General features: G+C 49.9%; 2 protein-coding genes across 2 annotated transcripts in view; one reads left to right on the top strand and one right to left on the bottom strand.

Moving 5' to 3' along the window:
- Nucleotides 1-22,941, top strand: part of CDH23 (cadherin related 23) — a 202,755-nt gene that overhangs the window by 74,981 nt on the left and 104,833 nt on the right. Inside the window, exons 7-8 of the mRNA XM_051618046.1 lie at nucleotides 13,868-14,062; nucleotides 17,001-17,129. Coding sequence (XP_051474006.1) covers nucleotides 13,868-14,062; nucleotides 17,001-17,129 — 324 coding nt within the window. The remainder of the gene's footprint in view (nucleotides 1-13,867; nucleotides 14,063-17,000; nucleotides 17,130-22,941) is intronic.
- Nucleotides 1-22,941, bottom strand: part of PCBD1 (pterin-4 alpha-carbinolamine dehydratase 1) — a 468,321-nt gene that overhangs the window by 368,027 nt on the left and 77,353 nt on the right. The window lies entirely within an intron of this gene.

The following is a 22,941-nucleotide window of genomic DNA, read 5'->3' as shown; positions in this document are numbered from 1 at the left end:
TCGCAAGGATGCTGGCAGGGCTGGGATCTTCTCTGCTGGCTGGAAAAAGACATGATGAACTGAGAGAGGGAAGGTGGGAGTTGTCCTGGTGTTTCTAGAAAAGGGCCAAAAGGCAGCTTTCTTTCTCTGCTTTCTTTTTTTTCTTCCCTCTCCTTTCTGTTTTCCCTCACTTTTTCTCCTTTTCCACCTTAGATCCCTTGCTGGAACACACTTTCTATGCCCATGCTCTCTAAGCTTTTCACTGGTGTATTATCCCTGCAGGAGATGCTGTGGTGAGACTGTAGGACCCAATTGCCTTGGTTCTTCTGATGTTCCTGGGAGAGGTTCAGAGATTGGACCCCTCTTAAAAAAAAACACAAAACAAAAAAACAAACCAAACCCAGTCCTCAGTGCTTTGATAATAAAACAGCAGGTATGTTTAAAAACCACTTAAGGTATTTTTAAATCCACTTAGCACAATTGGTGTTACCCACTGATTGCTTTGACCCCTCTTGTGGTGTGGCTTCACAGTATGCTCAGTTGGTTCTTGGGGCTGTGTTGCAAAGGCTGGTTCCTTCCAGAAATCGAATATAGCAATTGTTTGCCTTCACGTGGAGTTATGAGGCCTTGGGCAGGTGCACAGAATTGCAGCAAAAAAGCATCATCCTGGCCCCAAAAGCTGACAAGGAGCAGCCAGAGAGGCTGCAAGGTGGGTAGGGGTGCAAGGAGGCAGGTGGAGACTGTTGATGTTCAGCAAGGAGCTGAGGTCTTGTTCAGATTGGGTTGTAACACCCAAATTAAGGGCAGTGTCCCACACTGATATTCCTGCCGTACCTTCTGCACCTCCCTCTGCATCCACTGCCTTGTCACAGCCTCAGACTTTGCTGAAGCTCAGAAAGATCTTGCCAGGAGGTGAGATGTGACAAAGAGGTGAGAGAAACAGCGAAAGAAGAGAAAGGAAACCCTGATTTATTTGTAACTGTTGTGAGTTTTGTTTAAGTTTGTAGCCCAGTGGTGCTAAAGAGAGAAAGTTGGGCAAATAATCCGTTTTCTCAACTGTGAATGAGGGCAAAGCTGAGGGAAGAGGAGAACAGAAGTGACCGGTGTGAAAGAAATGGACTTAACCCCATCCCTCAGACAAGGTTTGAGGAGATTAAGTGGGATTTGTGCCTGTTTCCCACCACGCAGATGCTGCCCTGCTGAAGGGTTTTGGCCTAGAGTGAATGAAGGGAATTCCAAAACATTACTCCTTTAATTCACCCAGATGTGCCAGTCAGTGAGCTGAGTCCTCTGGGAAAAATCCTTTGCATTAGGAATCCTGCTAGACAGAGAAGCAGCGTGACCTGAACACAATCAACCCAGCTGATGCACCAGGATCCCAGCCTGGAGGAAGGAAAAAGCAAAGCTGAAACAAAACAACCCAGAAGCTGAAAGATTCAAAGAGCTTTATGGATGCCAACGAGCCCTCTAGATGTTAAGGACAGCTTGGAGGGCACGTTGGTAACCAGGAGAGGAGGAGAAGTGCACCAAGGAGGTGGCTACGCAGCTGCATCCAAAGGTTTGCATCCCTTCCTGAAGATGCTCTTGGAGTGGAGTTTTGCTTCTGCAAGGAGGAACCAAGAAGACATACTTTGGAAAAACTCTGCTCAGAGCTGCCTTTTCCCCATCATCTGCACAGAAATCTTCAGCCTCGCTGGGAGTAGATCTGTCCATCCTGTCCTCAGGGTAGGATCTAAAACTTTTCATTTGTTGCCAGCCTCAGTAAAGTTACTAGTTGTGGGACACTCCTCTCCCTGTAGAGGCAATGATTGCTTGCCTCTGTCCTCAAGAGGCTGATGATTTTATCAGCCCTTTTCACACTAATACTCCTTTTCTACTTCACAAATAACTGCAGTGTGGTTCTGCAGGGTTAGCATGGACTCAGTAAACTCAGAACATCAGTCCTCATTCTGTTCAGCATTGAAGGACACTCTTTTATCGTTCCAGAGCTGAACGTCAGCTGGTCCAACACATGGTGGTTCTTCCCTTCACAAGCCTTGCTGGGCTCCCACTTGCCCTTTTTCCTCTCCTTTCAGGGCAGGCTGGCTCCTGATGCTCAGGCACCTTCTTTTGGGAGCTCATCTACCCTGTACCTTGGAGCTCTTGAACGATTTCTCCTGCTGGCTGAGGTCTTTGCCTGTTCTTCCCAGGTGGGGAAAACACTTGTACTGTCCTAAGAAGGTGGGAAAAAAAATCAACTGTGCCATACAGAGTAAGTTGAGAATCTGCTTAGAGCAGAGGGCAGGCTCTGTCCTCAGGGTGCCACGTCCTTGGTGCAGGCAGGTGGCACTGGGTGTGACAGGGAGGCAAAGCTGCTCTGCACGTGTGCTCTGTGCAGCACCAAGCAGGGAGCTGTGGGATCCGAGCAGGTAAAGCTGGGTGCTGGGTGTCCATAAACCCCTCTGTCATAGCATGGGTGAGTTGGGAGCTCCATTCCTTACACCGTGGCACTGGGATGCTGCAGGAACTAAGGAGACTTTTCTCCCCATTTCTTCCTTCTTTGGGTCCACCAGGTTTTCTGTCTATTATACGTCTTTATTAGCTTGGTCTAGCTATGTTGCTGGGTTTTCCTGCTCTAGCAGCTCAAGGATAAGTCAGTAAGTCTTCATATATCATACTTAAAAAGCAATACTCCCTGCAAACACCCTTTGTCCCAGGTTTGTAGCTGCTCCTTCTGCCTGTGAGCCAGCAGAGGTGGTGGGAGGCAGCAAACTGGGAGGCTGGCTGTCGTGGGAGAGTGGTGCCCACACTTCTGGGGCCCTCTGAGGGAGCCGTGTCGTGATATGGCTCGACAGAAACGCTGTGTGTTGGAGTTTGCTGGTTCAGGGCGAGCGTTTCAGCGGGAGGAAAGCCCAGCGAGGAGACCTGAACTGAACTGTTATTGATCCTTCCCTCCTTGATAAAGCCATCCGCAGGAAGACAGGGAAAGATTGTTTTGCATCAGCACAGCTCAATGGATTTTGCTTTTGCTCCTGTTGAGAGTGATTCCCAGCTCCCAGGCTGCTGCAGAGCCTCTTCCCGGGAGCTGCTTTTTGATGGGGTTTCAGGACCTACAAATCCCAGACTTCAAAGGGAGATTTCCCCCCCTCCACTTCCCTGAGGACAAATTACTTGCTCCACTGACCACCTGTGGTCAGAAACGAGCTGCTCTGTGCTGTGAGAGGTGCTTTTTGAGCTTCTCTACCGGAACAGGGGGCAAACAAGCAGGAAAACAAATAAGATGGTAAAGCAGGCAGGTTCCTACCTGCCTGGCTAAAACGCTTGTGGAAGAGATGAGGGAAAGAAAGGTGATCCTCTTTGCAGGAATGCATAGAGGGTCTTCTGAAGGCTCAAGATGGTGGTTGTGAGCGTGGGGGGATGGGAGAGGAGATAGTGAGAAGTCCTGGCAATGAGCTGTTGCCAAAGCAGGTTCCAGTTTCTCCTTGGCCAACCGAGCTGGCCACTGGGTCCTCCTCCAAGGTGGCCCACCACACCTGCAGAGCCAGGGGAGGACCAGACATGGGGCTGGCATGGAGAGGAGGGTGTGAATAGATCATCACCCACAGACTGCATGTGCATGTTTGCAGTCTGCTGTCTAAATGAAGGCAATACCTAATGATTCGTGGCTATTATTTGAAGGGCCCCACTGTTACAGATTTATTTGTCATTCCTTGTAATAACACCGATGATAATGAATTCATTTGTATTAATGCGAGTGCCGTGGACTTCTGTTGATACTCCACATTAATTAATGTACCATTAAAAGAAAGTGTCACCCAATTAATATCAAGTAGAAGCAGTGCTGCTGGTGTCCTGTCATTAGGGTTTCATTTGTAATGCATTGCATTAAAGCTCTGCCTTAATGGAAGTCATTTGCCATCCAGAGGGGGCTGCCATGGGGGTGCCAGTTTGCAGCAAGGGTTACCCAGAGGGCTGGGGGAGAGAGGCAGACTGGGTGTTTTGCATTGCTCTTGAGGATGAGATATTCAATGAGTATGAGAGAAAAGGGGGGAAAAAAAAAAAAAAGTTGTTACTTTTAATGTGAGGATGCATCTAAGCTGGGCATGCAGCATGATTGCTTTGAAGGGTAACCCTCCTTCCTGCCTGAGCTGGGGCACAGCAGCCTGCACCACTCCCTGGCTCTGGCACAGAGTGTTACTGGAGGTGGTTGTGCCACTTCCAGGTATCCTTCACTCCCTGCTTCGAGGCTGGTGCATGAACTTAACCCACCTTCTTGACCTCTTCCTGAGTCTAGAAAGGAGAAGTTGGTGGCGACTGCAAATGAAATGAAATCATTAAAAGGTAGCATCTCTCCAGGTTATGGTATCACCCCAGAGCAGAAATCAGAAAAGGGACTTCTTTTCTGCCCCACCCCCCCCACACGGTGTGTTGGCTGGTAGCAGTAAATCACACAGGTGATTTGATTTTGCTGGTGAATAATTTTCGTAGTGGTGGGAGGGCTGCTGTGGGTCAGGGCTGCCTTTGTTTTCCTGGAGAAAAGCTGCCTCTGCCAGGCAGGAGTGGAGACCTTGACTGTGGCCACCTGGACCCACCTGGTCCTTGCCTACTGTCTCCAGCCAGATTACAGCCCCGTGAGTGCTGGGCCATCTGTGGTGTGTGTCCTTGCAAAGGTGGGGGATTGCTCTGAACACCTTTTTTTGAGTAGGAAAATCCCACCAGCTGGAGCCAACCTGTGCTGCTGAAGCCAGGAGCTTTCTGACTGACAGGTTTTCACATTCTCGGTGTTTGCCTCTGACTTTCAAACGTCTGGTCAGACCATCTTGGGTTCCCATCTGCCATCTCTGAAACTGGGACCAAGGCACAGGCTGCCTCTCAACCCTTGCTCTGGCCCTGCCTGAGTTCCTTCAAGGCTGGAGATGGATAACGGGCAGAAATGGGAGAAAAACTTGCCTTCTCCAATGGGATTTGGCTGAGGGGCTGAGCTAGTGACGTGATGGTGGCTTCACCACCCTTTTTTTCTGTCCCCATCCCAGTGCAGGGGGAAACAGTCTGCTTCACAGCATGCTCCCCCTTCCCTGGAGAGCTCTACTCTTTGGTTCTGGTGTAGGTCTCTGAATTTACACATTAAGAAAAAACAACAGATATTGGTTCAAACCAGTTGCCAGCAATTTGCTCCATGTCAGCAGTCTGCACCCTTTGTTGCTTTCCCATCTCCCAACTTCTAAACTGCTTTTACTCTTCCAGATGATTGGTAAAAATGTCATGTAACGGGCAAAGACCTGCAGCTTCTCAGCAGGAATCCATTAACAATACACTTGTCTGATAATATTCCTTGTTTACAATTGTATTTTGAGGGCTACATGCGAGCTGGCTGTGTTGATCTTGAATTCTTGTATGTGTTAATCAATCTCACAGTGCCCCGAGTTGTATGGCATAGAGAAGATGATGTATGTGACTTTGATTCTGTCTCCCTTTTCGGCCAAGATTGTTGTCTGGTAGACCAGAGAGAGAGAACAGAGTAGGATGTATTGTCCATCAGTCTTGTGGGAGGTGTTCATGGTGCTACTTCCCTTTACTTCCCTATTAGCCAACAGCTACTCTGAGGGTCTTATCATTTCACCCGGAGCTGACGTAGCTGAGGGGTCTGAAGTCACTCCCACAGAAGAGATCCTAGCAGCAATCTTCAGGAATGGTCCAGTGAGCATCTTGGCCATCACCTTTAACACTTTTTGGCAGGAATGCTCAGACCTGCTGACCGAGATGTGTCTCGCTTGAGGAGGCTGCACACGTAAAGGTAGATTGCTTTGTCTCTGCCACAGCTCTCCTCACCTCTTTTCCAAAGACGGAATGATCAACCCCACTTGGATTTTTCTAATCTCTCAGCCTCAGCTTCTGTGCCCGTGACTTCATGCTGCTGTAGCAGTCTGTCTTGGTGGCATTTTGGTTGTTGGAAAGGTTCCCACAAAGGCTGACCTGCACAGGCTACCTGAGCCTGCAGGCACCAGCTTTGCTCCTCTTCATTGCCTCCCATGGAGCTGCCAGAAGCCACTTGTGGTCTCCTGAGATCTGGGGCAGCAACTGCCAACCCAAGGAGCAGCATCATGGCTGGAGTTGCCTTGAAATGGGGGCCTGTCAAGGGAAAGAGGCTTTGACAGGCAAAGCTGGCTGTCAGCTTCAATACCTGGTAGCAGCCTGGGTGGTGTGGCTTATTGAAAGCCCTGGGTGGAACTTCTTTATTCTCCTTGCTCTTCTCCTCCTGATGCTTCACCTGCCTGGCTGCTTTCTGCCTGCTTGCTGGCCTGGTTGGGCAGGGTTGGCTGGGGATGGATCGAGCAGTGAGATGAAGGCAAGGTCCAGAGGGAGGGGAGAGAAGGGACCTCCTGCCTCTGGAGGTTGGGCTGGGAATGAGAGAGGTCATGGGGCAGCCCCTGTGTGAGCTTAAGCCCTGTCCTTGCTGTGGTTTAGGGCTCCTTTTGCCCCTGAAGCTGGGAATTAAAGCTCTGTCACGTAGTGCTGGCTTAGGACAAGGGGCAGTGGGTGCAAACTGGAGCACAGGAGGTTCCATGTGAATATCAGGAAGAACTTCTTTCCTGTGAGGGTGACAGAGCCCTGGGACAGGCTGCCCAGAGAGGCTGTGGAGTCTCCTTCTCTGGAGACATTCAAACCCCCCTGGACACGTTCCTGTGTGATGTGCTCTGGGTGACCCTGCTCTGGCAGGGGGGTTGGGCTGGATGGTTTTTTCCAGGTCCCTTCCAACCCCTCGGATCCTGTGATTCAGGGACAGGGTTATTGTCAGTGGGAAACAGGGCAGCTCCAGGCAGGAGGAAGCAGGCAGCTCTATCCTGTGGGATCCCAGAGCATCTTCCCCCTGTGGTGGCTGTTTGCCCTCTGCCTGCTGAGCACTGTTGCCCAGCCAGCTCCCCCGTGGGCTTGCTGGTTGCCATGTCCCTTTCTTCAGTGCCATGCCTTGGGTCAGGACGTGTCCACCACCGTGAATAAGAGCTCTCAGCCCTACGTGCTGTTCTCCAGCCACCAGTTCAGCCTCCAGCTCCACCAACCCAGCTCTTCCAGCTGTGTTTATGGTGCTTTCAAAAGCCCCTCAATTGAATTATAGCTCTGTGGTGGCCGTTTGCCAGTGTCACCCGATAATGAGGGAGGTGACTTGATAGAGACAGCAACAAGAGATACATACTAACGAGAGCTGATTGAAAGGTGGGCTGAATTGCAACTAAAGTTTGTTGTGTTGTTTTTAAAAAAAATAAAAAAAAAAAAAGGAAATTGCCAGGTTTTAAAATCAAACTTTGAAATTGGAAATTGCTTGGCTTGGACTGGCAGTAATGCAATTAATAAATGTCATTAAAAATGTAATAAAGAATGCAGGAATTGGAAGTCTGCACACATCCACGTGGGCATTTAGAGCTGGCACATGAGCGAGGGACCCAGTCTGGCAGTCAGGCAGCTTCTGAGATGGAGCTTGGGGAGGGAAACCAAAACCTGGGACTGGTTTTTCCTCTCAGCAGGGTCAAGAACAGGGGCTGGCACTTGTTCCAGCTCTGCCTTTGCAGCTTTCTTCTGCAGCAAATGAGACCTGGATGGGAACAGGTGCCTTAAATCTGCTGTGGGCAGCCCAGGGAGGAGAGAGCCAGGATTTCAGCTATAGCAGAGGAGACCTTGGATTCCGTGTCAGCTCTGTTACTCTGAGATGCCTTGCCTTGGGCAAGGGGAATCAAACACCCCTTCCTACCCTGCGATGAGATGGGATGGGTGGGAGTGCCCTTGACTGGAGTAGAGGAATGTCTGAGCCAGCTTTTAGCAGGGCACAGAGCTCCTTTCATCTGCCCTGCTTGCACAGTGGCGAGAGACAGGGAGAGAGGAAAGACCTGCCAGGAACAGCAGCAGGGAATTATTTAAGAGTAATAGGTTGACCTGAGCTAAGAGAGGAGGGTGAGGCAGCCAAGCATCTCCTGATGGGAGCGGTCAGCTCCCGCCTTGATGCGGGGAGGGGAGAAAGGAAGGACTTGAAATGGGGCTGGCGAGACGGTTTGGATGCTGATGGGAAGAGGGGAGCCCGGGAGGCTGGCTGCTGCTCCAGCCCTCGTGCCCGTGGCTGTGCACCCCCCAGTCCCTTTGCCTCTCCTCCTCTCATCCCGTCGACCTTCAGCCAGCTGTTCAGCCAGATTGCCTGCCTTTTTTTTACCACGTTATTTGCATCGGTGCAGCCGCATCCTAATGGTTTTCTCCCAGCTTCTGCTGGGGCTCTGCTGGGTGACTTTGCCCTGGGAGCTCAGATGAAAGGTCCAGCCACCAGAGATGGGGGGGAAGTGGGCTTGGAAGAACCATCCCCGAATAAACCTGGGCTTCTCCCAGACACTGTCGCTCTCCTGGAAATCCCGCCGCTGGGGTTTGTGCCTGGTCCTTGCTGGCTGCAGGAGAAGGATGGAGCCTGTTGCTGTTGGTGTAGTGGGGTGCCTATATTGTGGTGCATGCACAGAGTGGGTGCAAGCCTGAAGAACTGCAGCTGGGGCAGTGGACCTGTTTCTCAAAGGCTGCTGCTCGTTTCATGGAGGAATTGATTGAGTTGCTTGTGTGCAAGCGAAAAAGGGAGAGAGACAAGAGGGGCTTTTCAGGATCTCAGAGCTCTCCTGACATCATGCTTTTCTCGTGCCCAAGTGAAGCTTGTAGCAGCCTGTCTGTAGGTTGGAAAGGTGGATGCATTTAAAGGAAGGGAATATCAGATAAACTCCCTCCCAGGTCTCCTCCGCTTCATCTCCCACCTTTACTTCTATCAGACTCTGACCCTGCTGTAAAAAAAAGAATATCAGCTCCACATATTCCCCCTCCCAATCCTTTGTCCACGGGGTGCCTGGTTGGACGTGACTGATGGATCAAGGCATGTTTGAGGTGTTGGCAGCCTGTGAAATGGTTTGGCTCTGGTGGAAAGCTCTCAAAGGGGCCGTGCAAATCTGCTCCCTGAGCCAGGCTGACAGCCCGAGGGTTTTACATGCTTCCAGGACCTGGTGAAATGGCATGGGTGCTGGCTTTTCTGCTCACGGTCTTTTTGTGTAACTCGGTGTGAAAGAAGAGCTTTTTTGCATAGCTTGATGTGTGCCTTAACAATTGTCCCCTCGAAAGTTCTTCTCACCCATCCCATCTCTGGTCCTCGTCATCCTGGTGTGGTCCTGCTGCTGCTTTGCTCTCTGGTGCTTCTGCAGTGCCAAGCCTCACCCCAGCAGAGCTGGCTCTGCAACCCCTGGGGGCGGGGGGAGGATTTGGTGGCAGAGAAAAGGAGATGGTGCCCTGATATTTTTAGGGAGTCCTGCCTGGTGCCCCTCATGTTCAGCTGTGGCCATGTAACCTGGCACATCCTCCTCCACAGGCTGCATCTCCTCCAGGTCATAATCTGCCCTGTATGGCTGCATTTTTTTTTGGAGTGGTATCCATCAGAAGTGTTATTACTAATGCGTTTTATAGCAGGTTTTATAATAAGATACTAATATTTTAAGAAGGCCTTTTTCTGATAACTGTTAGCCACTCTTTCGTGGAGAATATTGTCTAAAGGTTTGGTGTCCCAGCTGTCAGCATGTCAGGGTTAACACAGGGCATGAATGTGGCTGTTGATCCTGGTGGTGGAGCAGGGTTGAAGGGGAGCTGTTGGCTGTGGTGGGCATTGCTTGAGAGCTTTTGAGTAGAAAAAAAATGAAATACCTTCTTTTTGGTCCCCTGAACATGTATATTGCCTTGTGGTAGTGCTGTGTTGTAAAAAGAGAGTGAAGGTCTTGGTCTCTCCCTCACAACCTCCTCGTGTAGCAACACCCTTTTGTGCTTGGACAGGGATTTTAAGGTTGTTCCTTATTTGAATCCAAGTCTGTCCTTGTTATTGGTGCTGAACTGCAATGGAGCAGTCTTCTTTTGTCCCTTGGTTTGGTGTTCCTGGTGCTTTGCTTAGCCACGTGCTGCACGAGCAGTTGCCATTCAGGATTTCTGGCAAGCAGAGCCTCAGCTCTTCATCCGTTTAGAATTTCTTTTACACCAGCTTAGACCTTTCTTACCCATTTCTTGCCAAATAAGGGTGGCCCAAACAGCCTCACTGCTTGTCACCCTGGCCCCCCCGGCCCCCCCAGCTCAGTGCATCGCAGCTGCACTCGCTCCTGGAGCTTCTTGGAGGGGACTCAGATGTTGGAGCTGCTCCTGCTGAGCTGTCAGATGAAGGATGGGGTGCTGGAGACAGGTCGGGAGCAGGACCTGCTCCTCTTTGCCCTTCTCCTACTTGGCGGGAGGCATCTGTCTGCATGTTTATTTTTATCTCACATCTGCTGGCATCCTAACAAAGATTTAATGATATGACACAGTTTTGTCACCAGTTCTTTTTTTCTGTTGTGAGTTGAACTTCCTCGCTGGCTGCTGAGGAGTCGAAAGCTTTAAAAATGACAACATCTGGCAACTTGTGTGGAAAACTCAGCTGTTTGCCACCAGCACAAGGCTGTCACCTGGCTGCATTTTGGTTTTTTTCTGGACAGAAAAGCTAGAATTTTTTTGTCTTGCCTGTTGGTGACCTAAGAATAACCACAAATAATGTTTGCTGCTGAGAGAGCCACATGAGACGTGCGGAAAAGTCCTATCAATGGGATGAATCCTCAGGGTCTGCCTGGAGCAGGTTTGGGGCAGAGCTTCCCAGCAACAACTCCCTAGGACCTGCCCTCTGCCTGGTCTTTACCATCCAACACCAACCCCAGTCCCTGAGGTTCACAGAGATGTTTTGCTCTGTTGTTTAGATGCTGGGCTGCATCTTTTGAGAAATAAAGACGTCCCCCTCCTGCTGTGGAATACCTTGAGCCTGTTTGACCCAAACATAGCAAGAGGATTTTAAAGACAGACTTAAAAAGCAGATGGTTTGAAATGCTTGTGTGTCCTGCCTGGGCACGGACATGGAAAATAGGAGCTCTTTTCCTGGAGGACTCTAGATAGGAGATGTTTTGCATCCCACAGCTGGTTTAGTCTTGCCAGGGGGTTGGGGTTTTTTTGCTCGAATTTAAGCTGGAGGAAAAAAAAAAGAGGCATTACCCAGAGCCACTTCTTACAAGCCTGCATCATTTGACCTGCCTGCTGTCAGCAGTAAGGGCAAAGATTTGCCAGGGAAACGTGCCCAGTGAGCTAGGTCAGAGATTTCCCCGGTTTGTGTGGCTTTAGCTGTCGTGGACAACGAAGGGACCTGGTTGGCAAAGCTGCAAAATAAGGGTGAAAGCCCAGTAACCGGCCAGTCAGAGCTCAGGCTGTGTCTGGGGGGGCCGGAGCTGATGGCACCAAAGCTGGTGACCTCCGTGTCCCTCCAGGCAAGCTTCTCCTTTGGAAGGACGAGGAGATGAACTCCCTTCAAAGCCTGCTCTGGGGCTATTGTGTGAAACACAATGCCGGGGAAATGGAGCTCTCCTCTTTCACAGCCTCCCAGCCCCATAATCGCGGGTGACCAGAGCGGATTTGCATGTTAAAAGGAGTTGCCTGGGGCACTTAAAAAGAAGAGGAGACACATTCATCGAGTCCAGCCTTATCCTTATGAATGTCGTTGTTCCTGGGGACAACACAGCCCAGACCTCATCCAGGCAACCCTGCACCTACTCTTCTGCTGCCTCTCCCCTCCTCCCCCTCTTCATGGTGCATTCGTGATGTTCTTCCTCCTGACATTGATACCCCGCTGGCTCAGGGAGAGGAATTTGAGAAGACGACTGGTGTTGGAAGCATGTGGCTCAGGGGTTGGAGCTGCAGAGCCTGGAAGTGCTGCAGGATGCTCTGGGCTGCTCCCAGGTGACGATGGCTTGGATGAGGCAGGTAGAGCAAAGAAGGTTGGGGAGATTCTCCGCTCCTGCCTGAGAGGTGTCCTTGGAAAGCACCTTGGAGAAGCTCCTTGAGGGGCTTCTCCACCCCAACAAGCCTCCCGAGTCCTGGTTCCTGAGCTCTCTAAGCACAGGATTAATGTGCTGGCACAAAGCCAAGGGCTTGCAGGGCAGATGGGGGTTAAGTGTGGCAGAAAACCGGCAGTTGTGAGGCAAAAGGTAGAAAAATGGTAGGACAAATGGTCTGGGGAGGCTGCATTGTCTCCATCACTGGCAAGCTGTAAGGATGGGAGCGATTTAAGTGTAGCACAGGGACACGTTTCTTTTTTGAGGCCCCTTCTAGCTTTATCTTTTATGCTTTTATGATTGCTGATAGCAAAAATATATATATATATAAAAAAATTGAAGTGGCTTTAAAATATAATCCTCGGGCTGTGCCCTGTGAGGCTTTCTTTAGCAGCTTGATTTAGAGGGGGGGGGGAAAGAAAGCAAATTAAAAATCTGGGTGGCAACTACGACCTCTTACACCTGGGCAGAAGTGACACTGAAGCAAGGGAAGGGGAGTTCTGCTGGAGCCTGAGGCCAGTTCAGGTGTTGCAGCATCCCTGCAATGCTGGGTGCAGGGGCAGGGAGGTGTGAGGGACGTATATGGGTGAGGGTGTGAGAGCTCAGGGCTCTTTCAGGACCCTGAATGTGAGTTGTAGTCTGTGCCCTGGATTGCCCAATCCCTCTGATGGAGCTCACAGCAAGCTCCACCACCCTGAAGACAGGTTTCTGCTGGTCTTGCTAGGGGAAATTCAGATGCTTTGGTTCTCTTCTGGTGGCCTCACCCAGTATTAGAGAGGTTAAATCAGCTCTCTAAGCGTGGAACCCTGGTTTCTCATGGTTTTTAGTGGAGATGGGTGGGCTGGGACACCCTTGCTGTGGTTCACTGCAGGCTTTGTGGTTCCCAAAAAACCTGAAAGTGACTTAATTTGTCGCTCAGCTTTGGCCAGGGATTTACAGGAGGACCTCCACTTGGCAGCAGTGCCCCAACTTCTCAGCTCTCAAGTCTCCTTTCCACCTTCTCGGCACTTCGTGATACTCCTCTACAAGCTGAGGAAGAATAATTTAATATGAGCAAAGTTAACAATAAAATGCAGAAGCTCGGGAAGAGGTTTGCAGAAATAATCCGTATTATCCCAACTGGCCAGAACCAGCCTCTGTCACATCTCACTTCTGACCTTTACTGTCCTCCTTTCAAATTGTAGCTCTTTGTCAACCCTTAACTTGGCCGTGAAGGTGCTACAGATGGATGGGCTTGGCCAAGCAGTCAAGTTCTGGGGGTACCTGCAGCCTGGGTCCCCTTTTTTCACTCGAGGTCGGTGCTTCTGCCTTCAAAGAGACTAAGAATATGCATTTAAGATTTGCATAGGAACATGCAGCTGTTCCACCAAAAATGGATAATTGTTCTCCCCGCTGTGAAGTTAAACAATAAGAAGTGCCAAACTGCATTTGCCATTGCTGATTTTGTGCACTCAGCTGCATATTTTATGCATGTAGATTAGTTCCAGATTGATGACGATTTAACTGTTAATGCCTCTGTTAATTGGGCCAGGTTGGAGTTGCTGTGGCAACGGTAACTTCGACTTTTACGTAAAGTTCTGTGTTGCATTTAATGCTGGTTTGTGGGGTTTTTTTTGGAAGCTCGTGTCTTATGGTGAAAACAGAAAGGGAATCAGCGTTGAAAATGAAAGTGCTTTTGGGCAGAAAACAAGTTTCAGCCAAGACAGTCATTTTTATTATCTTTTTTTTTGCTGGAAAGTTGTGATGTCTGGGGAAAAAATAAGGGTTTGTGATTGAGTGCCATCTTGACCCCAGCTGTAGAACTATTATTATAAGTGTGTAACAACTATTGTAGCTGCTGCAAGACTAGAATAAAGAAAACAGCTGCATAACTTAGGAATGCCCTGAAATTATGGGACTGAAGTTCTTGGGTTGCTTCTGGTGGGCAAAGGAAACCGCTGATGTGCTTTTGATGGGGAAAAGGGGCTGGGGATTTTGCCTCCCTGTGGGCTGATTTCTTATTTATTCCTTCCCAGAACACACCGGTGGGCACTCCCATTTTCATCGTGAACGCCACGGATCCAGACCAGGGAGCAGGAGGCAGTGTGCTCTACTCCTTCCAGCCTCCTTCCGATTTCTTTGCCATCGACAGCGGCCGCGGCATCGTGTCGGTGACGCGGGAGCTGGACTATGAAGTGACTCAGGCCTACCAGCTCCAGGTCAATGCCACGGTGAGTCTTCTGCTGCTGGCTGCAGGACAGGAGGTGTTGACTGATTTTCTTGCCCTGCTCGGGCATCTTCTCGGGCACGTCGTTCGTTTTGGACTTGAAAAGGTGTTTGAGTGATGGGGCAGAGCTGCACATTTCCAGCAGAATCGTGTGTGTCCCAGGGACTTCTGCATGAAGCAGAGCACCTCTCTTGGTGAAGAAAGCCAGGACATGGGCTTACTGACCATTAAACCCTCCAGGGTCATTCCTTGTGCATGGTGGATCCCTCTGTATGAAACCCTCTGAGGCTCGCTCAGCAAAAGCTGAGTTCAGGGCTCAAGAGTTCAAATTTGGGTGGACAGGGCAGGTGAAACCAAGGTCCTAATGCCAGTCAATAGCCACCCTACCAGCAGGGGACCTCTGGGAGAGGTACATCCGGGTGGCCACCGTGGCAAATACATGCCCCAACACCTCAAAAAACAAAAAAAATCATGCCTCACCACTTCCAAAGAAGTTTCTAACTTCTTTTCTGGTGGCAAATCTAAGTGAGGGCTCGATAAGGAGGGTGGGAATGAGGAACCCTGTGCCAGCAGGCACTCAGAGTGCTGCCTCCTTTCCCACCTCAGATGCAACAGAGGAAGAAGCTGAGATTCAACCCTGTAATGCATCTGACCAACTCTGCATCCAGGAGAAGGGGGGGAGGAAAGCCCTTTCCAACCCCTTCAGGCAGCTGGCCAGAGCTCTTGAAGCATGTGATTGAATCAAGATCATTGTCATGGTGCAGAGCCAGGAATGTCGGGAGGACACGGAGCGCTGTGCAAGGCTGCTCCTCTCTTCACGGCCACAGAGACCAGGCACTCACAGACTGCAGGGCCACGGGCAACCACTTCAACCTTTCAGCTCACTTGAGGCTGTACGGTTTTCCCCAGAAGCCTATTTTTAAATTTATTTGATTGTTTTAAACACGCCTCATTTTATTTTAAATATGCCAGTGGGAAGAGGTCCTGCCCGTTTTTTGGTCCTTACCAGTCTCTGTTGCCAACTTGCTTTCCCAGGACATGCTCTTGAGCCATCTGGCGGGTTACAAAACATGGGACCAAATACAAGCCCTGATGGAAACTTGCTTTTCACTCCCACAGATGATTCTGGTTTCCTCAAGGATGCTATCTTGATCCACCCAGCTCCATCTAGCCTTTTGGCCTGGGTGCAGTTACCAGCAAAGATAAAATGGGGACATACCTGGTACTTGCTGCCTAATACACTCCTGGCTTCTAGTGATTTCCAGTTCAGGGAGTTCAAAGATGTAAATGTTAAGTATCTGGGCTTGATTGCAGCTGTGGGAATATCTTCTCTGCTTGAGCATGGATATTTTCTAGCAGAAAGGCAATGAGAAACCCCAGGCAAAGCTCAGTCCTGGAAGGAAGGCGAGAGCTGCACCAGCGTGGCAGGAGCTGGCAGACCAAATGCAACACCTTGCCTGCCTGGTGAAGAGTTGGTATGGTCCCAAGAGGGAGCGGGGTGATGGTGCATCTGAGGTGGCTGTGAGAAGAGCTGTGAAGCCTTGGTTCAAGGCAGGAGCAGTTTCGTCCCAGGGTTGCAGGCAGAAAGAGGCTGGAAAGGACAAAATGAGAGATGGTGGGCGAAGACACTTGCAGTGTTGCTTGCTTTCTCAGTGCTGCCTGTAGTAACTTCAACCAAAATTTAAGAGAGGAAGGGGAGGGCAAAGAAGCATTATCTGAAGAAACAAAAGACTTCAACCTGGTAACACTAACAGCAGAGCACGAGTCAGAAATAAGCATCTATCCAGGCCACAAATGCTGAGGCCTGCAGGTTAAGAGGATAATGTACAAGCTGTGTTGTTGAATATGGTTTAAATTAACATTAATCTTCTGGCAATCAGTACTTGCTGCTGCTCAGAGGCGTTTTTCAGAAGTGTGCAGTAGCCTCTAATGGTTGCCTTTCACTGTGATGCTTGATTAGGGTGTAAGGAGAGATTTATTTCCTTCCCTTTGCGTGTTATCTGCTTTGCTCCTGCCCTTCTAGCAAAGGGCATTGGGGTTGCTTTGGAGGCTCCAGCAGGAGAACTTGTGGCACTGGCAGGACGAGCTGGTGTCAGCGTGTCCTGCTGTTGTACTGACTGCTGGAGAAGGGGCTTGCTCTGGGAAAGGGTTTGTGGCTCCATTCTGGAGGGTTTGAATGGGATGCAAGGGAGATGATTATCCTGCTCAGAGCACTGCAGTGTTCAAGGACCACTGCTGTTCATCCGGTAGAAAGGAGTTTGCTACTGGGAGGATGTACCCTGGGGTTCAGGTTTCCACTCGGCTGAGGCATCCTACAGAACCAGGAGCAGCTTTTTGTTGTATGGCCTCTCTGGCAAAGCCCAGAAGAGCAAATACAGAAAAGATAAAAGCTTGTGGCTGCCACGCAGCCACACACCCCCCCCCCCCCAGGGTTATGAGGAGCAGTGGAAGGGTGAGGGAGCTGGTGGGATTTGTCCTGTTCCAGCTGATGGAGCCCAGGCTGTTCAGAGGCATCAGTGCTGGGGGGGGAGATGAGATGCTCTGCTGTGATGTGCTGGCAGGAGAGTCTGCTGGCAACCACATCTGGGTCTCACCGTGTGGAGCTGCCCGAGGCTGTCTCTGCATTAGGAGGGAATTTATATCTTGGAGTAGACGTGGAACAGCGTTGCCTCTTTTCCACCCCAAAAAAGAGATGAAAACTAAATTGGTTCGTGCTTTGTTTGAAAGGGCTAATGCTGGGATGAAACGTGTATTGTGTTTCAGTTCAGGGGGAGGTGCAGTGGACAATCATTCCAGCAGGTAGCTTGAAAACGAAATGATTGTCTGGACTAGTCAGAAATTTTGACCCAGCTACAACTGTGAGAGGTTTAATACTGTTGAATAATTCCGTTTTTTTCTGATAGAAATCCTTTCTCTCTCCCCAACTCCTGCTTTTTTTCAAGGACCAAGATAAACACAAGCCGCTCTCCACTCTGGCTAACCTGGCAATCATCATCACAGACGTACAGGACATGGACCCCATCTTCATCAACCTGCCCTACAGCACAAACATCTACGAGAACTCACCTCCGGTAAGAGCTGCTGCTTCACTCTCATGTCCATGGCTGAGATGTTGCTGGGGGGCAAGGGAGGATGAAGCAGGACATGGGACAGAAAGCACAAGGAATCCTAAAAAAGCTGGAGGAAAACCTCCTCTTTACAGAGATATTCATGCATCCTTCCTTCCATCACAGGTTTGCACTGCTCATGAGATTCAAATGGCATCCAAAGAGAGGCAAACCTTTCCCTTTCTGGAAGAACACGTTTCAAGCCAGCTCCAAAACCCTTTGCCCTGTTTGTTTGGTTCTTTTCAAGAAGCATAAGCAAGGAGGTTTAGGAAGCCTGACAGCCATATAAGATGTTGTCCTAAAGATTTTCCCTAAATTTGGAAAAGGTTTTCTGTTGTTCTTAGCACACAGTCACCCCATTTCCTCCCCACAGCGTATGTGCGTGACACTTCTGAGAGAAAACTTGAAGCAAAATGTAAACGTTCCTGAAATGAGGCAGTTTTGAAAATGCCAGAATCATCAGCCATTTCAGCACTTTGAGTATTTTTTCCTCCCAGGTTTTGCCAAATTGATCCAATCATTTCAGTTCTTCTGAAAACTCGGTTTGTCAGCAAGTGCGCTGTTTGTGGAAAACGTCTCCCAGTCTCTAAATACAGCAGGGCTTTTTTTTTTTTCCTCCCCTCCCAGAAGACGAGGGGGAGTGTGGCTGGAACCTTCAGCTTTGGGAGCTGTTGGCTTTGCTCCCAACGAGGGGTGCTCTTGACCTTCAGCCCATGCACCAGCCCCAGCCAGCAACATCCGTCTTCCCAAGGCATCCCCATGGCTTTGTTTTGTCTATGGGTGGAAAGTCCTTCTGTCCTAAACCCATGGCATGGTGGGCATCCATACTTCATGTGCATCCCGTAATATCTCTGGTGCACTGGATCCCAGATGCCTGATGGCTCCATCCATGGAGCAATAGCTTCAGCTGATGCCTTTTTTGATTCACTTGGGAGCAAACTGCTGGCTCTGATGGCACGGAGAGTACTGGATCAATAGGGCTGAGTCCTCCTGTCACAAATCCCACTGTCAGACAGCACACTACCTGTCTGCTGGCCTGAAGATGGCCCAAAAATGGCTTCATGCATTACTTTCATGAGGTGAAAGGCTCAGTGCTGTTGAGATTGAGGGCTGCTGCTGTGGTGAGCTGCAGGGAAGGAAAAAACTCACCTCTTAGATCATCCTTAACTGTGTGTGTGGGGGGGAAATTAAGTGAAATTATAGAAATGGAAAATCCCATGAATATCCAAAATTACAGACTGCATCACCTTCACGGAGTGAAGTGTTCAGGAAAGGGGATCTCTTTCAAATTAAAGGTATGTGTTCAGCTTGGAGTGCCTCTCTTTGTTGATGCACCCATGGCAGTCATTCCCAGAACCTCCGCCGTTTGCAGTCGGCAAAGCTGCAAATCGTGGCTGTGCGGCCTGCAACAGGGACTGACTAAAGGAGTGCTCACCACGCTGTTAGCAGTTTTCTGATGGCTTCGGAGGTTTTTAAACTCTCTCGGCCCCGTGGTGATATCTCCAGAGGCATTGAGCCATCCAAGATGGAGAGGTGTCACCAGAGACACGGCGAAGGCGACGACTGCAGAGCGGAACGGCTTGGTCGCCAAAAGGATAACGGCAAATTCGGGGGAGGAGTCTGGGCTCAGCCAAATTCCATCCCAAAGCAGGCTTCCAGCCCAAGCCAACAGCTGGCTGTGGCTGATGTTTGCCCAACCACCTGGCCCAGCAGGCCAAGACAGCCTCAGGACATCTCACCCTAGCCCCAAATCTAACAGAGCAGAGACTTGCTGCAGCTCCACGCTCCCGTCCTCCGTCTCTCCTGCCTCTCTTTTTATCTGCGACGTGCAACGTGTCTGCGTTCCTCTATCAATGTATCAAGCCAGAATACCTCATCTAAAGTGTATACATTGCCTAATAAAATCCTTCTTATTTGGGATTATTGCATCAAATTTTAATTTCCTCACTCGAGTAACAGCATGTCAGCCAGCCCGTCAGTGAAGAGCCGATAGAAGGTGAAAAGAGTGGATAAACTGCAGCAAATTTACCACAAACAGATCTCTATCAGCCCTTTGACTGGAATTGACTGGAATTAAGAAGTGAGAAATAGGATTTTTTTCTTTTTTTTTTTTCCTGCCATGGCAGCTTTCTGAAGCTCTTTCCACCCCACCCCCCCCCACCTCCTCCTCCTGCAACGCTGGGCTGTGCTTTGCCTTTCAAGTCCCTAATCCTGTAAGAGGAGAAGAAGAAGGAAAAAAGGGGTGGAGGGGCACGAGAGAGGAGAGAAGTGCTGCTATACCTCTTATTTTTCTCAGCCTGGGATCTGGTAGCAAAATTTGGAAGCATTTGGGGCACATGTTTATTTGAACACTCGGAAGAAAGCAATTTCTCCTCGGGCAAAGGATGAGGATGCAGCAGGACTTTGGTGACCCTGGAGTTGCTGCATGTTCTTTCTTGATGCTGTTTTTCATCCCACCACGCCCGAGATGTCTCTCCCAGAGCACCCAAGTGCAGCAAAGCTTGGCCACGTTGTTTTTCATTCTCAGAGTCTTTCTGGGTGTCTGTAGAATGGACAGGGTTGTTGAGGTTCTCCAGAGGAGTTAGTAAGGGTTGGAGGAGAGGGGCTATTTCCCCTTGCCGAGATGCTGAGGGTCTGCTCAGGTCCTGCTTTTGGACCTCAGCTGGTGCACGGCCCAGGAAGGGTTGCAGCTTCACTTTTTGGGTGAAAGAGGAGGAATCCACTCACCAGGAGATAAGGAGAGGCCTATGAAATTGTGCTTTACCCATCAGGGAGCTACGTGGAGGGACAAAGCCTGTTGGGGCTTGGTCCCAAGACCAGCAGTTGCATTCCCCTGCAGTAGCACGGCACAGGTACTTCTCCAATGTCATGAAAACAGATTTAATTCTTCAGCACCATCCTCCTCCCCTTAAAAAACTCCTTGGGTTAAAGAAATAATGTAGAATCAGTGCTATTTTTGCCCTAGAGTCTCAATAGCTCCGAGTTAATTCTTTCTTACAATATTTCCAGCCCATCAGTGTGAACACTTTATTAAAAGCTCAGGGTTTTATTAAAAAAAGGATTGATTTACCCCTGCCCCTCTTCAAAAAAACCCTCAGATTTTGTTTGGATAATGTGCCATTCTTTATTTTCTTTGCCTTTTTTTTTTTTTTAAGCATAGGCTTTCCCAGATTATTGCTTTTCTAAACCTTCTTCCTCCTTCCCTAGAGGGAAAGAGCTGTTCTGTTCTGATGCTTCAGTCTATACCCACCACCTGTGTCTTCCCTGCAGCCACAGTTGTCTGTGGTAGGCAGGAGAGTTGTAACTTGCTTTAAGAAGTGTCAGGAATATTCGGGAGCTTCCAAAAGCCAAAGGTTGACACCACCCACATGTGGGGAGAGCCCTGGGCAGAGCTGTTGGTGCTGGAAGTCAGCTTGGGGTCTCCCATGGAAGCCTTGCCAGGTGTGTTTGACTAGAAATGGTGGCAGGGTCCCCTCCAATATCTGGGTGCAGCTGGTTGCCTCAGGGAGCCAGGGCACGCTATCTTCTACCCTGTCTGCTCCAAAGCCTGGAGAGCAGAAGGAAGTTTTATGGTTTGGCAGGATTTTGGAAGAAAAATCAAGACTTGTTGAGGTGTGGCTGGTGAGAGATCAACCTTTGTCATCGTGGGATGGCCATGATCAAGGGTTTAGTTTGGGATGTTTTCCTTTTTCTAGTCTCTCCTCTCTGGTTAGTTATCTCTGCTGGTATGGTGGGCAAGATGCTTCATGATGATCACAGGTACTAAGATATGAGTACAGCCTGTGTGTAGCATCATGTTTTGCTTCACAAAACCTCTCCATCTCACTCAGACATATGTTTAGCGGGGAATGCCCTTTCCTGTTGTCCATTCAGGGTGACCATGCTCCAAGGCCATCTGCATCAGTTGTTTCCACTCACTACAAAACCAGAAACTGCCACCAGCAGCATGGATAAACTTGATGCCTATCCTATGGTACTTGTTTACCCTCTTCCCCAGAAGCATCAAGATTGGCCCCTGAACACTGTATGGATGGTCAGGGAGGGATTATCCATTCCCAGGAGATGGGATCTTCCAGTCTTGAGGATGTTGGAAGCCTCTTCCAAAGGAGCTTGGCAGGAAGATTGGAAACCAGGTGGGCTGTGAAGAGGTGTCCAGGTTCCTGCTGCTGCTTGCATGGTTCCAGGAGGTGGTATCCAGGAGCTTAGCCCCACTCTGGCACGTGTCTCTTGGCCACTGGAAAAGGGCCTTGTGGAGAAGGAGGAGACACACAGAACAAGTGGAGACCCAGGCTCAGAAACCAGCAGCTTGGAAGCCATCATCATGGGCTGGCAAGAACCAGGTGAACTTTTCTAGGTTCAGATGCCTGGGTAATTTCTCTCTTATGGACATCTCTAGGGCACATGCAATGGAGGTACATAAATGAGATTGCCCCTCCTGTGCTCATCCTTTTATCTCTCCCAACAGCCCTTCCCTGTGGCTCCTGTGGGATGGCCCTTTCCTCCAGCAGATGAAGGGACCCATTGCTATTTCCAGGCTGTGATGGGGGCCCTGCTTTCTCCTCCTGCAGCTGCCTTCCCTTGGAGATGTGCCCACGGCATGCCAGGCTTTCCCATCCCTCTCCACTCCCTCACCTTCTGACAGGCAATGAGCCAACTGTCGGGTGGACCAAGGACCTTCACCCATCACCACACAGCTCCTATCCAGCCTTGGGGACAGCAGATTAAGGCAGAGGGCCCTGGGAAGAGCAGGCTGGATTCCACACCTCTCTTTCCCCCCCCCCCCCTCCATTTTGCCTGCCCTCATCCCTTGTTTTTGCTTTCCCACCGGCTCCTTTCCCACTTTTCTTGTGCTTTTTATGTCTCCTTTGGAAAGCAGTTGGTGGGGGTGATTTAGAGGCTCTCCAGCAGCTGCTGAGCCTCACCAGCCCACTGCTGCTCAGAGGCCACTGACCTGGGATTTATGGCTAATGTTCTCAGTTAATAACGTGGATTTACTTAAGGAGTCTCTCGAAATGCCCTCGGAGATGAGGGAAGGGGCAGATTTGCCTGGCCCCAGGAGCCTTCTTTATGACCAGCAGCAGCAGCAGAGCATCTCCATGGAGCCCGAGGGGCTCTGGAAGCTGGCGAGACAGCAAGTCCCAGCTTTCCACTGGTGATGTTTCAGCAGCAGCTTTCCCTCTGGCCTTCAGCTGATGGATTGCAGGGCAAACCCAGCGCTGCCATCCCACCCTGCTCCCTCGTCAGATATGCAAACGCCTCTGTCGACATTTCCTTTGAGGCCAAAAAACAACCCAAACAACCAAACACAAAAAAACCAAACCATGTTTCTTTTCCCACTGTTCCTAAACCAATGAAAACCAGAGCAGCTGAGCTGTAAATTTTTTCACACTACATTAATTGTGTGCGTGTGCCTGTTGGCACGGGCTCGCTGCAGTGTGGCAGGGGATGTGCAGCTTATGGAGGTGACATAAGGGCAGGATGTTTCTATTTAAAGAGCTAAACAAGAGTTTGGGGTCACTTTTACGTTCTGCATTGGTTTGGGGGGACTCTTGGCCACGTGGACCTTCCTGCTGGGCTATAAGGAAGAGGTCTGCCCTGCAGGATGGAGGAGCTAGCAGTTGCAGAACCTCCTGTCTGTGGGAAATCCTCTGGACTCAGCATCTGTCCAACCTTCCTCCTCCTTAAGGGTTATGATGAAAATCTCTGCAGCTCACTTAGTTGTGCTGCTGGATGCTGATGGCCAGCACCAGCATCCCTTCTCACCTGGGGTGCCTCG

The sequence above is a fragment of the Apus apus genome, chromosome 4 (genome assembly GCF_020740795.1).
Source record: "Apus apus isolate bApuApu2 chromosome 4, bApuApu2.pri.cur, whole genome shotgun sequence".
Lineage (NCBI taxonomy): Eukaryota > Metazoa > Chordata > Aves > Apodiformes > Apodidae > Apus > Apus apus.
Note: the sequence above shows the minus strand (reverse complement) of the source record. Positions and strands in the feature narration are given on the sequence as shown.